The sequence below is a fragment of the Conger conger genome, chromosome 16 (assembly GCF_963514075.1).
Source record: "Conger conger chromosome 16, fConCon1.1, whole genome shotgun sequence".
In the NCBI taxonomy this organism is placed as follows: Eukaryota; Metazoa; Chordata; class Actinopteri; order Anguilliformes; family Congridae; genus Conger; species Conger conger.
This window is the reverse complement of record NC_083775.1, coordinates 21,707,175-21,725,108: the sequence shown is the minus strand read 5'-3', so window position 1 is coordinate 21,725,108 and position 17,934 is coordinate 21,707,175. Positions and strand designations below refer to the sequence as shown.

At 44.0% G+C, this 17,934-nt stretch overlaps 2 protein-coding genes and 1 long non-coding RNA gene across 4 annotated transcripts in view; all 3 read left to right on the top strand.

Moving 5' to 3' along the window:
- The first annotated feature begins 297 nt into the window (after nt 1–297).
- On the top strand, nt 298–3,451 carry LOC133115453 (uncharacterized). Of its 2 annotated transcripts, none has more exons than XR_009705638.1 (4): nt 298–346; nt 1,287–1,410; nt 1,944–2,144; nt 2,477–3,451. It is a non-coding gene; the product is annotated as an uncharacterized LOC133115453 (long non-coding RNA). The 2 variants fall into 2 exon arrangements; XR_009705639.1 differs by lacking the exon at nt 298–346 and adding an exon at nt 865–910.
- Nucleotides 3,452–4,314: 863 nt separating this feature from the next.
- On the top strand, nt 4,315–9,746 carry si:dkeyp-69e1.8 (uncharacterized protein LOC100001340 homolog). Its single transcript, XM_061224984.1, has 4 exons — nt 4,315–4,502; nt 7,298–7,479; nt 8,527–8,865; nt 8,941–9,746. Exons 1-4 carry the CDS (start codon nt 4,478–4,480, stop codon nt 9,439–9,441), a joined length of 1,047 nt encoding a protein of 348 aa, XP_061080968.1. The 5' UTR covers nt 4,315–4,477; the 3' UTR covers nt 9,442–9,746.
- Nucleotides 9,747–13,912: 4,166 nt separating this feature from the next.
- The window catches only part of LOC133114444 (microtubule-associated serine/threonine-protein kinase 1-like), a 79,967-nt gene continuing 75,945 nt past the window's right edge, over nt 13,913–17,934 (top strand). The window contains exon 1 of the mRNA XM_061223846.1: nt 13,913–14,010. The gene's annotated coding sequence lies outside the window, so the exon portion shown is untranslated. The remainder of the gene's footprint in view (nt 14,011–17,934) is intronic.

Below are 17,934 nucleotides of genomic sequence, written 5' to 3'. Positions count from 1 at the left end.
TACAGTGCCCTCCATAATGTTTGAGACAAAGACCCTTTGCCTTGATTTGCTGCGATTTTGGATTTGGAATCACACAATTAACACATGGTTAAAGTGCACATTTGCAGTTTTTATTAAAGGGTATACATTTTGGCTCCACCTTGTAGAAATTACAGCAGTGTTGGAACAGGATCAGGGTGACCATATTTTCTGCATCTGTCCCTGGATACAGGAAGTAAGTATAAAATATGTTGGCCTCCAGGTATGACGCAATGATAAGCATCTGGAATAACCAGTTGCAGTTGCGTTCATATTTTCATACATGTAAAAACATTGACTCAGCACGCTTGCAACAGGAGCTGTGCAGGTAAATGAAGATACGTTTGAAATGTATTTTCTGTTATGTTGTTGCACATGGGTTGAGATTTCAGCTGCAGTTAGATCTAGCTTTGGCTTTTTCTCTGTAGTAATTCTATGTAGCCTGTATATATCACTGTACTGGGTGTATCGAAATGCAGGAACCCCTGACCCTTTTAGAAATCCTTTCTTTGCATTTCCTTTTGGGATAGCGTTGTTACTATAGCTGGTAATATGTCAAGTGTTTTTTATTTGGTATTTGTTATTTGTTATACAATATATACTGTTGTTTGTTAGGCTAGCATTGCCTTTTTCTAAATTATAAAAATACCTCGGTGCCTTGGTGGTATTGTACTTTTGTATTCCTGAGCTGAACGTTCACTCGTGCTCTCGACTTCTCTGGACAAGAGCTTCTGGCTTCTGCAAAGTGATATATATATATATAATAGATCACGTGTTGATATCGCTTAGGCGAGTGTGGACGATTACAGCTAGTGTAGTTTCACAGCAGCCCTGTTTTTCTCTCAACAGAACTTCAAGGTGTGATAATTGACATGTGCTGCGCCACTTTGAGGTTCGCTATTTTAAATCATGATAAAAATGTTTAAGAGGCATGAAAATATTATAATTGTTGCTGTATTATTTTAATATGATAATATAATAATAACAACAATAATATTTGAATTCAAATAGCAAATGTTTGTTTTTTTTGATGAGTTGGGAAACATTTTTTGAAAATGTGTTTTGAAATATTTAATTTCAAATTTAAACTCTTTCCAAATGATCATATTTTTGCCTCTCTTCGAATTTATTGAAAATAATAAATTGTAATGTTGAATGTGTTCTTGTCTCATGTTATACATAATGGTATAGCGCTCTTGCTTCAGGAATGTACATTTCAGCGATCGCTGACGGAAAGTGTGAGTTGAAAACTGAATTTTACTCTTCAGGACGCTTCATGAGCACATAGACAGAAAATGAGACGGGTGACAAAATGCCGGCAGGGGAAAGCTAAGCGAGAGAGAAAGAAGGGATTGATGAGAAATGACAGCATAGACTCGGGCCGGCCCAACAGTGAGTATGCCTGTGCCTGCTGTCATAACTCAGTGCAGTCATATTACATTATGTTATGGCATATTACAGGTCAGTAAATGGACATGGAAAAAAATACCATTTGGTCATTTAAATTATGACTGGTTGAAAGTTGTCCTATAGTTTGTTTTATTTTGTGTGCATTGCCAGTCAGGGGTGCCAGTAGGTCTGGAGCCCACTGTATCTAGAGAAATGTAAACGGAAACATCCTGCTGCATTTTCGGACACCACACAGACTTTCTGATCAGTAGTTAAGAAATGTATTTCCACAGCGGTGTAAAACCAGTTAAATAAACTGATGAAGTGCTGTTTGTAGCCAAGCCTAGTTTTCCAGCTGGGAATCGAATCCACAGCCTTTGAGTTACAAGTCACCCTCATTTTCGAACCTTTATACTACACGACCGTGTAGAAAACAATTGAGACCTATCATTTGCTGTGAATCAGAATTTGTAAAAGTGTGTAAAAATGGCATTTGATCGACTGTATAGTGATCCGTGTGCTCTTTCTGTTCTCAGTGGGCCAAATAAAGGCAAACGTGGATATTAGCAGGAAGCTCAGACAGATCTCTATGAGTCCTTTCTCTGGCTGTGAGGTGGATCCAAACCTTCACTGTGCCTTGTGCAAAATGTTCCGGAAACAATCAGTCTGCCTGTGGGCTGGTTGGCCGGACACCCTTTAAGAAGCTCATTTGAGTGCAGGGATGAAGCGGAATGAAGGTAAAGTGACTTTTACTCTCACTGTGTCCATCTAATGATATCAGACATGACCCTCCTTTTAGATCTGCTTCTCCACACTTAGAACATGCCTTTGAAGAATTGCTTGGGATTGGAGCCAACAGCACTGATGAATATGGTGATTCAATTAGCTATTATTGGAACACTGGCAGACAGGATAGGGCTGTAGAGTTTAAGGAAATCTTCTGGGAGATTTCCCAGCTCTTCAGCTTATAGACCAAATAGAATTACTTAATTTTCTGTATACAATACATTTCTGATTGGATTGTAAGTAGAATGGTTGTGTAAGGTGCAATTTTATAACACTGTTGCAGCCACAAGCTCACCTGGGTGATTTGGAAACCTGGCTAAAACCATGGAGGCGGTGTGATAAATGTGGTGGACCCGTTGACCTCGCTGCAGACAAGACCAAAGGCAAAAGATCCCCCAAAACAAACAGGAACTGAAGATCTCTGTCATTCAGCCCTGACCAGCATGACCAGGGAAGATATGCAGAATCTGGTGACATGTATGGAGGCCAGACTTAAGGCAGTCATTGAATCCAAAGGACTTGCAACCAAGTATTAAATATGATGACTTCATTTAAGATTATCTTAATTTGTCAGATTATGCTTGAGAGCTGCAATTCCGACATGGAGCATCCTATATGAATGCCTACATATTTAAGCACAGTCAACACTTTAACCTCATATTAATAATTTCATTTGAAAACCATACATATATATATATATATATATATATATATATGGAACACTTCTGGGAGAATCTGCTGTCCTCTTGGTTCCATAGGCATCTCATGCAATCAGTTTGGACATACATTAGGCTACTCTTTGTGTTCCCTTTCTTTGTCTTAGACTCTGTTAGGTTGTACAGAAGCTCATTTAAGTGAAGGGGATGAAGTCAGTTGAAGGTAAAACAACTTTTACACTCACTGTGTCTATCTAATGATAATGACATGACCCTGATTTCAGATGTGCTTCTCCACATTTAGAATATGCTTTTGAGGAATTGTCCCTCTGAATCGCCTGAAACAAACAAGAACTGAAGACTGCTGTACAGCGTCTTCAACCAAGTATTAAATATGATGACTAAATATGATGACATATGATATTTACGATTATGTTAATTTGTCAGATTGCATTTGATATCCCCCAAAATGGGGGACTATGTATAAACAGAGCTGCAATTCCTACATGGATCATGTAACTACCTACAAATGAAAGAGTCAGCACTTTAACCTCATATTCTTTTTTTCATTTGAAATCCATATCCGTATCATATATGTATCATATAGCATAATGTTAATTTTCTTTTTAAAAAAATAAAATTTGTACCTTTTAAAACACAATCTGCCTATCCGTTGTTATTGCCAACTGTAATCTTATTTTCTTTGTGTCCAGTAGGAATAAAGCGATGCATAATTTTATATGATTAAATATTCACCTGTGTTTCCACCGGTACTCTTCTGCGAGGGTGATTAAATGTGATCTCCTTTTTTCCATTTCACTTTGTTGCCATAGCAGTCTGTGGGGTGCTTTACTGCACTGAGAACTAGTATTTTGTCACAATGACCCACTGGACAACCATGTACAGCAGTATTTACACCTGCTGGGATCTGAAATGGCAGCACTGGAAATGGGAATAATACAGCAGCAAAGCCTCTGTAATTATATGTGGCAATACTCATCTCAATAGCATTTGAAATTGGCACATTTGGTTGAGAAATGCTGTGCTACTCCATTTGGAAGATTGTTTTCATTCTTCTTACATTCCTACACCTCTGAAAGAACGACCCTGTCACGCTCAAAGGAATCTTTCTGAGTTCCACTATTCTAGTCTGGATGAGCCTGGCTCATGCAGAGCTGGTGATTCACTTTCAGGGCAGGAGAACTTTTACCCTGCTGTGTCATTCCTGGAGGTACAGAGCATTTGCTTTGTAAGGCATGCATGAGGGGAAAATGGAGAGGGAGGGGGAGACAGGTGCCGAATGAGTGTGCTAGAGAAATGGGTAATGGAGTGCTTGTGTTCATGTATTCTGTGTGAGAGAGAGAGAGAGAAAGAGGGAGGGAGGGACTGAGAGAGAGGGGGAGGGAGGGAGAGAGGGGGAAAGCGCACGAGCAGACCGTGTGTTTATGCCTCAGAGAGGGGGGAGAGAGAGGAGCGGCAGGAAGTGCTTCAGTAAGTGACGCATTCTTGTGTGATTTCGAGCAGGAAGAGTCTAGAGAGGCTGAAAACAAGAGGACCAAACGCAGATGAAGTGAAGACACTGAAACAGTTCTCCACTGACGCTAGTTTGGTCTTAATAAGCCAGTGCGATGTCATCATATTCCCCTCAGCCAGGCAAGTTTACAGTCCACTTAAACGTCGAGGGGTCCCTTCCTGTATGTCTGTTTGCGTACCATGCAAAATGTTCTAACTGACGGTGCAGGCAAATGGAAATAATGTGTAGTGGAAAGCTGTTTTGCTTATTCATTCACTGAAAATAAATTATTCTTCATTGCGCTTATGTTTATGCTAATATTGAATCAGTACGGAAAAAGAAGAGCGGTTGACTCAGCAACTAACTGTTATCTCCGAGACATGGTAAGATTAGGCATGTAGCTCTATGTTAGTTAGTTATAGTGTCCCCTAGTGGGGATGTTTTGAAACAGCAGTAATCGTAAGTGAGGAAAACATGTCGGGAGTGATCCAGTGCCATGAATGCCCTCTTTGATTCCGCATGCTTTTCATATACTTATAAATGGTTGGAATGTGCACTGTGTACCATTACAATTCATAACATAGTCATCTGACAGACACATATGTCAACTGTAAAAAATATTTGCTAAGCAATGCATCAGAATTTAGAATTAATTTAGCAGAATTAAAGTTACAGTCATTTAAGTGCCACCATGCCTTCATGAATACCAGTGAATCTGCCTTCCTGAATGATCGGGAGAGATTGTTCCGGTATTTTTAGTTGGCTAGGTAAGCAGTGTTTGGATAGTTAACTTTGGTGACTTTTGCTCTGTTTGTTTGTTTGTTTGTTCAAAAAAAAAAAAAAAAAAAAAAAAAAAAGCCCCTTGTCCTTATCTTTGTTGTACAGGTAGCAGTTGAAATTGTATTTACCTCTAGGGTCTTTCAGTGAACTTATCCCTGGTTATGGGTATGCACTTTGTTGTACGTCGCTCTGGATAAGAGCGTCTGCCAAATGCCAATAATGTAATGTAATGTAATGTTCCATCATGGGGGAGTGAGGGCGGATAAACTGGGGCCACGGGGAGTGACAGCTGGGTGCTCAGAGACACTGGCCAGCCAGCTGGTGGGAAGGTGCTGAATGGAGAGGTTATAGTTGTACAGATAGCACATTATGAGGGCCTGCTCGAATAGCTGCGTAGGGCCTGCTCAAATAGACACCAGCAGCCTCTGCTGTGATGTCACAAGAGGCCATGAGCAGAGACGACTGGTCAAAGTGATTTTGTGTGAAGAGAAATTAAATACGGACCAAGCAATGAGCCGTGGGGTACGGGCTGAATCAAACCATGTGAGGGCAGAGCCTGGGATGCCTGTCTATGAGGCATGAGAGAAGGTTCTAGTTGATGATGTTGCCAAATGCAGCAGACAAGTCAAGAAGGACGAGGATGGCGTTTAGTGACTTTGCAAAGTGAAGAGCCTCAGTTACTATCAGCATAACAGTCTCAGCGGAGTAGCCAGAATTGAAACTCGGAGAACCGGACTTTACTCAGTAGGTGGGAGAGACAGCTGATTGCAGACTGCATGCTCAAGAGCGCAGAGGAGTGAGTCAAGATTGTAATTGTGTGCATTATCTGGGTTCAGAGAGGAGAAGAGTGGCGTGGGCCCAGTGGAGACCATGGCAGTTAAAAGAGAGCGATTCATAAGAAACTTAAAAGGAATTATATCAGTAGAAACAGTTTAAAGGAAGAGGGATGGGATAGGGTCAAGAGAACAGACAGGAGGGCAGTGGGATGTTAGCAGTTGAATAGTTTTAAGAATTGGAGAGGAGTTGTTATTGTGGTGCTGTTAGCAGCTGGGCGGGCAGGAGAGGAAGTGAGGCGAAGGAGTTAAAGATGGCTTTTCCATTTTCGAAGGAGGATTTAAAATCCACTGTGGTTAGAGAGAAAGGGGTGGGGACAGGGTGAGGAGTGAGGAGAATGTGGAGAATGGTTTGCATGGGTTAGAAGAAGCAGTTTGGACTGTGGGGTGAAGGTGTATGTGTGTTGCTCCTGTGAGTGCAGGCCAGGACTTGCAGGGTGGAGTAGTTTTGTGTTTTCATTGGCAGAGGGAGAGAGAGAATGTTGTGCTTCATGGACCCAAGACTGTAGAAAAGGCACACAAGTAGATGCATAGTATACTCTCGCTCTCTTGCACTGTGTATCTACAGTATGTGTCAGTGTATCTAAACTGTGTATGTACAGTATGTGTCAGTATATCTACACATCTACACTGTGTATCTACAGTATGTGTCAGTGTATCTGCACTGTGTATGTACAGTATGTGTCAGTGTATCTACACTGTGTATGTACAGTATGTGTCAGTGTATCTGCACTGTGTATCTACAGTATGTGTCAGCGTATCTACATTACATTACATTACATTAATGGCATTTGGCAGAAGCTCTTATCCAGAGCGACGTACAACAAAGTGCATACCCATAACCAGGGATAAGTGCGCTGAAAGACCCTAGAGGGAAGTACAATTTCAACTGCTACCAGTAAAACAACGATAAGGACCAGGGCCAATTCTTTATTTATTAAATTATTTTTAAACAGACAAACAAACAAACAAAACGCAAAAGTATGACCAAACCTACACTGTGTATGTACAGTATGCAGGTACAGACATAGGCCATCAGTGCACAGGTACAGACACAGGCAGTCAGTCTGTCAGTGTGCAGGTACAGACACAGGCTGTAAGTGTGCAGGTACAGGCACAGGCAGACAGTAGTAACCACTGATGGCCTGTATCTGTACCTACACACTGACAGACTAAGGTAGCTGGATAAGTACGCTGAGTAAAACCTGAAAACCCTCATAAAACTGAAGCATGACTGCTGATGTTTGTGAACATGGGGCCTAGTTCTACTGACAGACACTCTCTTATCCTGCTGCTAATGTGTTTATGTTTGGATGCTCCAGGTCCCCAGCAGAGCTCAGGCATGGCAGAGCTGAGGCTGGTGCTGTTGGGCCGGGCCGAATCGGGGAAGAGTGCAGCGGGCAACGCTGTCCTGGGCCGGGAGGAGTTCCAGACGGAGGGCGACAACACAGACACAGTCACTCAGGAGTGCGAGAAGAGGAGGGCCACCGTTGCTGGGAGACAGGCGAGACACTAAAACGTTTTGTTAACAGATTTTGTACCGCATTTAGATTTGTGAATGTTGATCAGGGATCACTTGATAATCAATGGCCCGGAGACCCATATAACCCAGTCTTAGCTCAGCAAGGCATGAAGACTCACTGGATAATTTGCAATAACCTGGAGGTCCTGGGTTTGAATCCCCGTCGGCCAGGGCCTCTCTGTGCGGAGTTTGCATGTTCTCCCCGTGTCTGCGTGGGTTTCCTCCGGGTACTCTGGTTTCCTCCCACAGTCCAAAGACATGCAGGTTAGGCTGATTGGAGAGTCTAAATTGCCCATAGGTATGAGCATGTGAGTGAATGGTGTGTGTGCCCGGCGATGGACTGGTGACCTGTCCAGGGTGTATTCCTGCCTTTCACCCAATGTATGCTGGGATAGACTCCAGCCCCCCGGCGACCCTGTTCAGGATAAGCGGGTTAAGATAATGGATGGATTGATGGATGGAGTTGAAAGGGAGATTTCGACAGCAGCATTGTCTTGATCCTATACTAGTGTTTGCTTTCATGTATAATTTGAATGTGCTAAATTGATAATGATAATAGGCCTATGCTTAAACATTACATTACATTACATTAATGGCATTTGGCAGATGCTCTTATCCAGAGCAGCATACAACAAAGTGCATACCCATAACCAGGGATAAGTTCACTGAAAGACCCTAGAGGGAAGTACTTCAACTGCTACTAGGACCAATTTGATCATTGGATTTTTTTTTTCACTGGGAAGCACCCACCTAGGTGATGCATGGCAGCCATTTTGTAGCCACAACACTCATATATGACTCCCCCTAAGCAGGAGAGGGTTAAGATGGCACCTTCTGAGCTGTGATCCTTGTCTATGTTACCCTCTCTGTGAGAATAGAAAATGCATAAGTACAGGAAAAATACCATTGTGTTCTCTGGGGGTCTGTTTGTTTGAATAAAAGTATTTGAGACATTTAAAAAATAAACCAGCCCAGGTAAGTATACTGTACCTGTACCTGCTTTGTGAATGACGCTCTCTCTCCACTCAGGTGGCTGTGGTGGACACACCGGACTGGTTCAGCTCACAGCGCCCCCCGGAGGAAGTTGCCCATCAGCTCTCCACCTGCGCGGCGCTGGCGGCCCCGGGCCCCCACGCCTTCCTCCTGTGCGTGGCTGTGGACCAGCCGGCCGAGCTGGAGCTTCGGGCCCTGGGGCCCCTGGAGGAGGTCTTCGGGCGGGGCGCGGTGCGGAGCCGCACGCTGGTGCTCTTCACCCACAGCGAGCGGCTGGCACAGAGCGGGGAGGGCGCGGACGGGCTGGAGAACTACATCGTCACCCGCCGTGCCGACCTGCTGCAGCTGGTGGAGAAGTGCGGGGACCGCTTCCACGTGCTGGAGCCGGCGGGCGGGGCTGAGGGCGGGGCTGAGAGCGGGGCCGAGGGCGGGGCTGAGGGCGGGGCTGAGGGCGGGGCTGAGGGTGAGGAGGGTGAGGAGGGTGAGGAGCGAAGCATCAGGGAGCTGCTGGAGAAGGTGGAGCAGATGGTGGAGGAGGCAGGGAGCGGCCACTACACCAGCAGCCTCTTCCAGCAAGCCGAGGCCCGGGTGAGACAGAGGCAGGAGGAAATACTGCAGGAGAGGAGAGGGGGAGAGGAGGAGGAGCATTGGGAAGAGGAGGAGTGGGACAGAACCAGGGAGGAAGCGGAGAGGCGGGCGGGTGACCTCCAGCTGGACACGGTCCCCTCGTTCTGGCTCTCCCCCTCCACCGCTCCTCCCTCCTTCCTGCGCTCCGTCTGGGAGACGCTGGCCGCCTGGCTGAGGAGCGTGGTCAAATTCGTACGAGGCGGGGCCTTGCTGGGAGGGGTCGTGCGGGTGCTGGTCGGGGGGCCCGTGGGGGGCATTGTGGGAGCGACTGTGGGCTCGGTAGTAACAGAGGTGGGCAAACGAAAGCATGTCAAAAAACAGTAAAACTACTGAGAGAAATGTTGAAGTTATTTTGCTTGAGCACAGTTTGAAGTCTACTTACTGTTTGAAGTGCATTTTTACTTTGGCCACACTAAACCAGTGGTGTCAAACTCCAGTCCTGGTGGGCCACAGTGTCTGCAGATTTATTTGTTACCTTTCAATCAGGCCTAGAAACACTCATCAGCCAATCAGTGGCTGAAATAAATCACTTGAAGAGCACTTTTTAACTTTGACTATTGATAATCACTGGTTTCTGTCACGTGCCATGAAATCACCTCATGCTTTGAGATGTGTTTCGGCTAGGGGAGTTGGCGGGGGGCGGAGGGGGTGTGTGTAGGCTAGGGGAGTTGGCGGGGGGTAGAGGGGGTGTGTGTAGGCTTGGTCTCCTGGTGCTGGATGCACCCTCACCTGTGGGACCTTTCCTTTTGTCTGTTCTGCTCTCAGACGCTGAGTCGTCACAGGCAAGCACAACCCACTTCACTTTTTAAAAGATATATAAAAAAGGGAACTGATTGAAAAGTTTACCTTTCAGTGCTGATGCATCTTTCAGTGCCTCCATGACTGGAGTTTGACGCCCTTGCTGTAATGTTGGTCACACCAACAGACCACCCGACGGCCTTACATTAAGAATGAGGAGCAGAGGGCAAATGTAAGTGCCTGCGTAATATTTAATGGCGAGACGCTGCTTTAGCAAATGCTACTAACGCTGCTATTTCCACACTGCTGATTGTTGTGTTTGAGCACGATTACTAAAAATGTATCCCTGATACTGGACGAGAAGGTTATTCGTTCACCTCTCAGGCCCTATTTTTAATTTGTTGTTTTTAATATTTTAAAGAATTATACATTTGGGACTCTTCCATTCACCATTCTGCCTTTTTTTCGGTGGAGTTTGCACATTCTCCCCGTGTTTGCGTGGGTTTACTCCAGGTACTCCGGTTTCCTCCCACACTCAAAGAACTGGAGCTGGTCCCTGGCCGCTGCTCTGTGGCTGCCCACTGCTCCTAAATAGCTAGGATGAGTCTCAATGAATGCAGGACAAATTACACAGGGTTCAATAAAAAGTATATCTTATCTCATATTTTCAAAACACAAGAGTTGCATCTCTTATGAGAAGTCATTCCAGTATTACATTCTATTATATTTAATGGGAACATTGGGACAGATATTTCGTTTATTGGTTGTTTTCGATCATGTAATACATGATGTGCTATACTGAGCATTCAGTTGATTCAAGTTGACTACATTCACGATTCAAGAATTAGTTTATGAATGGGAACAATTACGTTTATAATGTAAATCATAAATTGTGCTGGATACCAAAAACATGCCCCTGCTCTGCCATGTATCAGAGTTTGACATTTAATGTGTTTACATTTGTGATGTATTTTATTATGTGCTGAAACTCTTATAGATCATTCATTACATTTTTCCATTTTGGCAATGCCGTGTCATTCTCATGTTTAACACTAGATGGAGACAGTGTCATATTTACCAGAAGGATTTTATGCATTGTGGCTTTAAAATCATTTCAGTTTTCAAGCTTTTTTGGGGGAAAGCACTGCATGCACAACTCATGGCGAAATTTAATCTAATACGCTTACGAGTATACCGATACAGTGTTACACCACACAGCGCTTAACGTCTACATGAATTCAGTGGAGCATTGGAAGAGGGTGCCCGTGTTTTACATACAACCATGCCTTGTTCTATACTTCACTTAGATGTACACTAGTCTATGTGAGCTGTTTTGGGGATTTTAGACAGACGATATGGGTTCATAGTTCATAGGATGCAGATTATAATTATTAGTGGGATACTGCTGCATAGCCCCTGATCAAGGAGATAAAATCTGAATTGTTTCAATGGATGTCCAGCAGCATAAATGGCTGGTGAGAAGTCTGTATGTTGCCCATTCTACTAAGAATGTGAAATGAAGAATAAAAATAAAGAATATGCCCACAAAGCGTTGTGTACAATTTATTTGGACTGGTTGGAACCCTGGGTGGGGAAAAATAAAATCATTAGAATGAATTGAATTTATATATGAATACATCTTGCATTATTTATTTATTTAATGTTTATTTGAATAGGGAAAATGCATAGCAGAGCATCATTCCTGACAGTATACAACAGGTTCATGTAGCTGCGTACAGAGATTCTAGCTATTGCTAGTTTCCAACTCCTACATTAAATGACACCTGTACGTCAAAAGCCTACGCAGCACTGTGTATAAGTTAAACAGTTTTAGCACATTTATACTGTACCTTGTAATTGCTTATAGTTTAATGCCAATGCCCCATGACTGCAGCATTTTGAATGACATTGATATCAGTTCAAGGGCCTGTAAAGATAGTGTGCAGAACATCTGTACAGAATACATTTACAAAAACAGTCTCTTGAAATGAGTTGACTTCATTAATAAAAAGTATATAATTTATGCTGTAAGGGTAACAGCTGAAAAATGTAGTTATACTGAATGGTGAATAATTATAATCGGTCATATCAAAAACAAAAGCAACAACAACAGCAATTGTATTACTTGGCTAGCCTACTACTACTCCAAATCATAATAGACTACTACCAATCATAATAATAATCATAATAATAGATTAAAACTGCAATTATATTACATTTACATTATATGCATTTGGCAGGCGCTCTTATCCAGAGCGACGAACGACAAAGTGCACGCCCATAACAAGGGACATTTCCAGCTTTGGTGTCTCCCTCGCTTGCTCTCCACTCGATTCCGCTGCACTCTCTCTCCGTCTCTCTAAGTGAGGCGTTTCCGAATGTGGGTGGTCTCTCTCCCGCCTGGGGAATTAGTACTGCGCAAATTTCCAGGGAGAGAGAGAGAGAGAGAGAGAGAGAGAGAGAGACGCACACATCTGTCGCCCAGATGTGCCCTCCATGGTTGTTTGAAACTGAAAAAGGGGTAAGAAGTCAATGCCGAATAGCCCTTATTATTGCAGATTACGCGTACAATATGGACTACAGTATCCTGGGCCAGGAACTGAATCTGGGAAGCCCCGCTTGTTGTGAAATCGTTGTTGTGGTGACGCCCCCGTTCCCACCAATTCACTTGTCTGACTCCCTCCCCTCCTCACCTGCATTGATCCACGCGCGTCACTAAACGATGTGCCGCGTGGGAAGAGACGGAGAACGGATACACGGAGGAAGGGGCCAAATACCAAATAAACTGAGTGGTGGAGGAAACGTGAGGACTAGGAATTGAAATGAAATAGACGGTGAGGGGAGTGAAAGTAAAAAAATTTCTCTCGAGGCTAAATTCTGTCGTTTTTAAGTTGCGGGACGAGCCTAGACTTCCAGGTAGAAGAAGTTTGCCTATGACTCCGCATCGAAGACAGGAATATTTAGCACGAAATCTACACTGATGATAAACACACAGTGGGGGAAAGAATATCATTCTCATTTATGTGTGTGTACATAGCTGCAGTTAAATGGTTACACAGCCGTGAGTTATTAAAATAATAACAATTCCTAAAACTTTCCTCTGAGCAAACAGTTTTTTTTTATTCAACAAAAATTCCCAAACAGAACATTCAACAGTTTATTTTTTTTCTTTTCTTTTTTTCCTTAAAACATCCCCCCCACTTGCTCAAACCTCCTTGATGCATGGAGCGTTCCTCTTCTGCCTGGACAAGGTTGTAGCCTACTGTTACAGAGGTGGAAAGTCCTGCCATGTCTTTCTTCTATTCATGAACTCCAGCCAGCTGACTTCACTAATTAGTTCTACCGCGGAATAATTGTGCTTGCTAATTAGCAAATCCAGGTGATTTGAACAAAATAGTAGACTTTTACTTTCTAGACCTGGATTTTTCACCTCTGCTACTGTTTTTCTTCTGTAGATCTTCCATGAGTGTGCCTACAATGTAAGCCGTGTTCTCCTGTCCACGGTACCATCCCCCTCATGTACCCTAAATATACCTATCGCAAAGAAGCGCACGACACGAGGCGTGCATGACTGGTGGCAAAAGCTTTCCCCGTCAGTGCTCATTTGGGTCCGGCTGCTCCACGTGGAAATAGTAAATAAATGAAAGTAAGTAGTTGGACTGGGTAAGTGCTTTCAGCCCATCACAGGGGATGCCACTGATATGGCGGTGGTATTGGATACAATGCATCTGACGCAGGGTTGCACTCCTGTGCTGTTGAGCTGTTCTGCGAGTAGGTTTTTGTTCCAACCAATCACCTTAATTTTAGTTTTCTGACAGCTCTATAAACTACACTGGTTCACTCCTGCACTTGAGCACGGTATAATCTTTAGGATACATTTGAAATGTGCGGCTGTAGCTGGTGCATATACAAATATCCGATCAAGATATGATTTAGCTAAATAAATAATAAAGAGCAGATGTTGGCACAAAATCCTGGAGCGGCTCGGCCCTTGCTGTGCACCCCCTGATCAAACGCTAAAAAAAAAGTTCGGTAGCCTTGTTTGTGCCTTGTTCGCGAGTGATCCAGTATTCTTGACTTCATTCTGACAAGAGAGGCCCATATAAGTGGGCGGAGCAGTATACTCCTTACTCCCGAAGACGATACTACAGTGACGTGAGTAATATTCTACAGCACCTCAACTCAAGTAGCCTACACGATCATCCTTACAAATGGCCTGTCGACTGTAGTCAAGCTCTAGGACATGGTAACCTACCATGCGAATGAACGGCACTTTTCTGTTTCTCAAATAATACAGTTATTGTCAGGTAATGCGAGTTGCTCCTCCTCGGAACGACTATCCATTATAACCAGCGCGCCCCGCATGTCCCCATGTTTTTCCGATTAGCGTTTTCACGTTCCACCCAGGAGCGAGAGCGTGTGTGGCTTATAGTGCAGCGTATAGAGTTCGCCCAGCTTTAAGGACGCACGTAGGCCGTCTGTGGATAGCCGAGGCTTGTAAAATGCAGGATGAAAGTAAGGCCAAATTAACGAGAAATAATTCGAAAAAGATGTGCGCCTGGAAACAATGTAGTAGATTGTAATTGTACTAAGAAAACTGCTTAAGCCATCTCCGTTTATGTGTCGCTGGCAACGTTAAAATATGTATTAAAACGTTCTGTTGAAGTTCTGATGCTGGTGTTCACGTAGTGCCAGGTGTTTGAGGCTACTTGAACCAAGGCGACGTTGATTGTTCTTCATGAAGTCTTCAAACATGTAATGGAGTGCATTTGACTAGTAATGGAGCGCAAGCAACACATACACACACACACACACACACACACACACACACACACACACACACACACATTCTCTCTCTCTATCTCTCTCGCACACACACACACACACACACACATTCACACTCTTGGTCTCTCTCTCAAGGCACACATACGCAGATACTCTGTCTCTCACTTACACACACCCAGACTTGCTCTCTGACACGCTGAGCAGAGGAAATGGAAGGAAACTCATTTTGAATAAAGGAGAGAGAGCAAGATGCAGAATAAGAGAACATAAGTAAAGGAGGCAAAAACAGTGTGATGGATGAGTGACAAAGCAGAAGAGAGTAAATGGTTGGCATTTATATAGCGCCTTTATCCAAAGCGCTGTACAATTGATGCCTCTCATTCACCCATTCGCACACGCACTCACACCAACAACGATTGGTGCAAGGCCAGCTCATCAGGAACAATTGGGGTTTAGGTGTCTTGCTCAGGGACACTTCGACACACCCAGGACAGATCGAACCTCTGACTGCCAGACGACTGCTCCTACCTCCTGAGCCAATGTCATCCCTACAAGAGTAATAGTGAAGCTGAGAAGAGAAAGAGAGAGAAGGAGAGATGGAGAGGGAGTGAGAGAGGGGTGGCGGAGCTGTTTGTGGGATCACTTAATTGATGTGTACCATGTAGTCCTGCGCGGTCGACTTTATTCACTTCCTGTTTTCATTCTGTCTCTTTAAATGCCTCTGCAGTCCAGACAGTCCTTCTCAGAAATCACCCGACTACAACAACAACAACAACAACAACAGCAACACTTAAAATAAAGAGCAACAAATGCAAAAACAGCTTCAGGGTATATTATAGCTCTTATTCTTTTTCATCCACTTAAACCAAGTGCCCAGTGTTGTCACTGTTGAGCACTAAGTGCATAACCATGTTATGTATTTATCTGCACATCGTGTTATGTATCTGTGCATCAATATATGATTATTATTGTGTAGGAGCCGAGTCTTATCAACTTTGTACTAAATATGTCAGATAGTGGGAGTAGTAAGGCCAGACCTTCTCAGACCTCTGTACATGGGCGTGCCCCATTATAGGAACTTAAATAATGATGTGTTGTGGTGAGGGTTTTATGGGCTGGGAGATGAGTTTTCAGGGGGTACAATGGGAGTCTTGCAGTTATGTCATTTATGTGTATTACATTACAAGCATTTGACAGACACTCTTATTCAGAGCGACCTACAGTTGATTAGACTAAGCAGGAGACAATCCTCCCCTGGAGCAATGCAGGGTTAAGGGCCTCGCTCAAGGGCCCAACGGCTGTGCTTATTGTGCCTACACCGGGGATCGAACCACCAACCTTGCAGGTCCCAGTCATGTACCTTAACCACTACGCTACAGGCCGCCCCAACACCTTGGGCATGATGTCACTAAGAACTTAGGATGGCTTTGTCTAATGACTAATTGGCCCTCCCCCTCCAGCTCACCCCAAATCACTGGGGGAGTTAGGGGAAGTTGGCAGGATTTGCTTTCCTCAGCTGATTAATGGAGGAATAGACACAAGCTGACGTGTGCTGTATGCTTTGTGCTGCTTGTGGGCTGTGAGTATTACTATTTTTTTAGGAGCCGAAGCCTAGAACTATGTTTGAATATTCAACAGATGCTGTGGCTTGGTCACTGAGTCGGCAGGCCAATATAACTTTAGATTCCTTCCACCGAACTCTGAAATTTGGAATGGGGCGGGGGTTCTGTTTGTTGTGAATTAGACAGCCATTTAAGGGAGGCTTTATGAGAAAAATACACCCCAGGGCAAAGATATTTGGGTAAATCCGCTTTACAAGGGACACTTTGTAAATCCTCTTTCCATATGTTTCTTTTTCCCCTCTTCATTCAGGCAGGGGAAAGCAGACAAAGTTCTAGATAAAGTTGTGGTGACAGTGCAGAAAGTGCCATGGCGGCTCGTCAAACCCGTGGCTTTACGGGGTGATTATTTTTGGGTTGGGAGTCAGCTGCCCTGCTGACTGCACAACACAGTCTCCCTATATCCCCTGTTTTTAAGTGCTTACAGAAGCCCCATGCAATATGGCCATTTAGTTTCTGCGATAGTTTAAATGTTATCCTCGAGACCTCCGCCCAGGCCGTATTCCAGAGGCTCTCCTGGACTCAGCCTCTGCGGATCGCCTCACTGTTCTGACCCAATCAACATCACTAAACTGACACTCTGACCAGCAGCGTGTGACAGTGGAGCAAAGATTCAGTCTGGTGTGAAACTCATGAGCTTATTGTGGTGTATGGAAAAAAACACCCTGTTAAACACTTGAGGAAACCTGCTCCACAATGGACTGTCCACCAAGAGCACTTACCACTGCCATAGTCCATCTGCTATGGTCAGGGGTCCATTCCATCCACAGGGTGTGTCACTGCCCCATATGTACTTACCACTGCTATGGTCAGGGGTCCATTCCATCCACAGTGTGTGTCCCTGCCCCATATGTACTTACCACTGCTATGGTCAGGGGTCCGTTCCATCCACAGGGTGTGTCACTGCCCCATATGTACTTACCACTGCTATGGTCAGGGGTCCATTCCATCCACAGGGTGTGTCCCTGCCCCATATGTACTTACCACTGCTATGGTCAGGGGTCCATTCCATCCACAGTGTGTGTCACTGCCCCATATGTACTTACCACTGCTATGGTCAGGGGTCCATCCCATCCACAGGGTGTGTCCCTGGCCCAGATGTGCTGCACAGTAACATATCAGAGTCAACTCTAATAAGGGTAGATTTCACTCTGATGCAACACTTTTGAGCCCTCTTGTACTCAAGCTTTTTTGTAGTTAATTAACATTTGATCATGATCATCATATCACAGCATTTTGCTTTGGACTGAGGGATTATTTTGATTGATATGCTGTCTAGGAGCTTGTGCAAACATAAAAGTGATTCAATTTTTCAATATGGTGCTTTAAAATTTATGTCTATATTTCTGCGTCTGTTTTTAAAATACCCTTCGTGTAATTCAACTTTTTTCAACCCAAGATAAAAAGTATCTGATTTTAACTCAAATTTTGTCTCTATTACGTTCAGATGAGCTTTCACTTAATTTCGACAATTGTTATGTGATAGGTTTTTACACATAAACCATGTCAGTGTTCCTTTACAAATAAACAGCATGTCAGAACAGGATGTGCAGTTATGATAGATTCATTCAGCCAGAGACCCACAGCACTGTGGCTTCCACAGATCAACAGGACTTTTCCTCAAGGTTTCACTATATCATTTATTTTGTTTGCAGACAACATACAAAGGCATTGT

What these genes read in the sequence shown, in the direction of transcription:
- si:dkeyp-69e1.8 (XM_061224984.1), top strand. Translation starts at nt 4,478, where the DNA reads ATGTCATCATATTCCCCTCAGCCAG. An exon ending in ATCATATTCCCCTCAGCCAG is followed by an intron (nt 4,503 to 7,297) that starts GCAAGTTTACAG and finishes TGGATGCTCCAG; the next exon opens with GTCCCCAGCAGAGCTCAGGC. An exon ending in CCACCGTTGCTGGGAGACAG is followed by an intron (nt 7,480 to 8,526) that starts GCGAGACACTAA and finishes CTCTCCACTCAG; the next exon opens with GTGGCTGTGGTGGACACACC.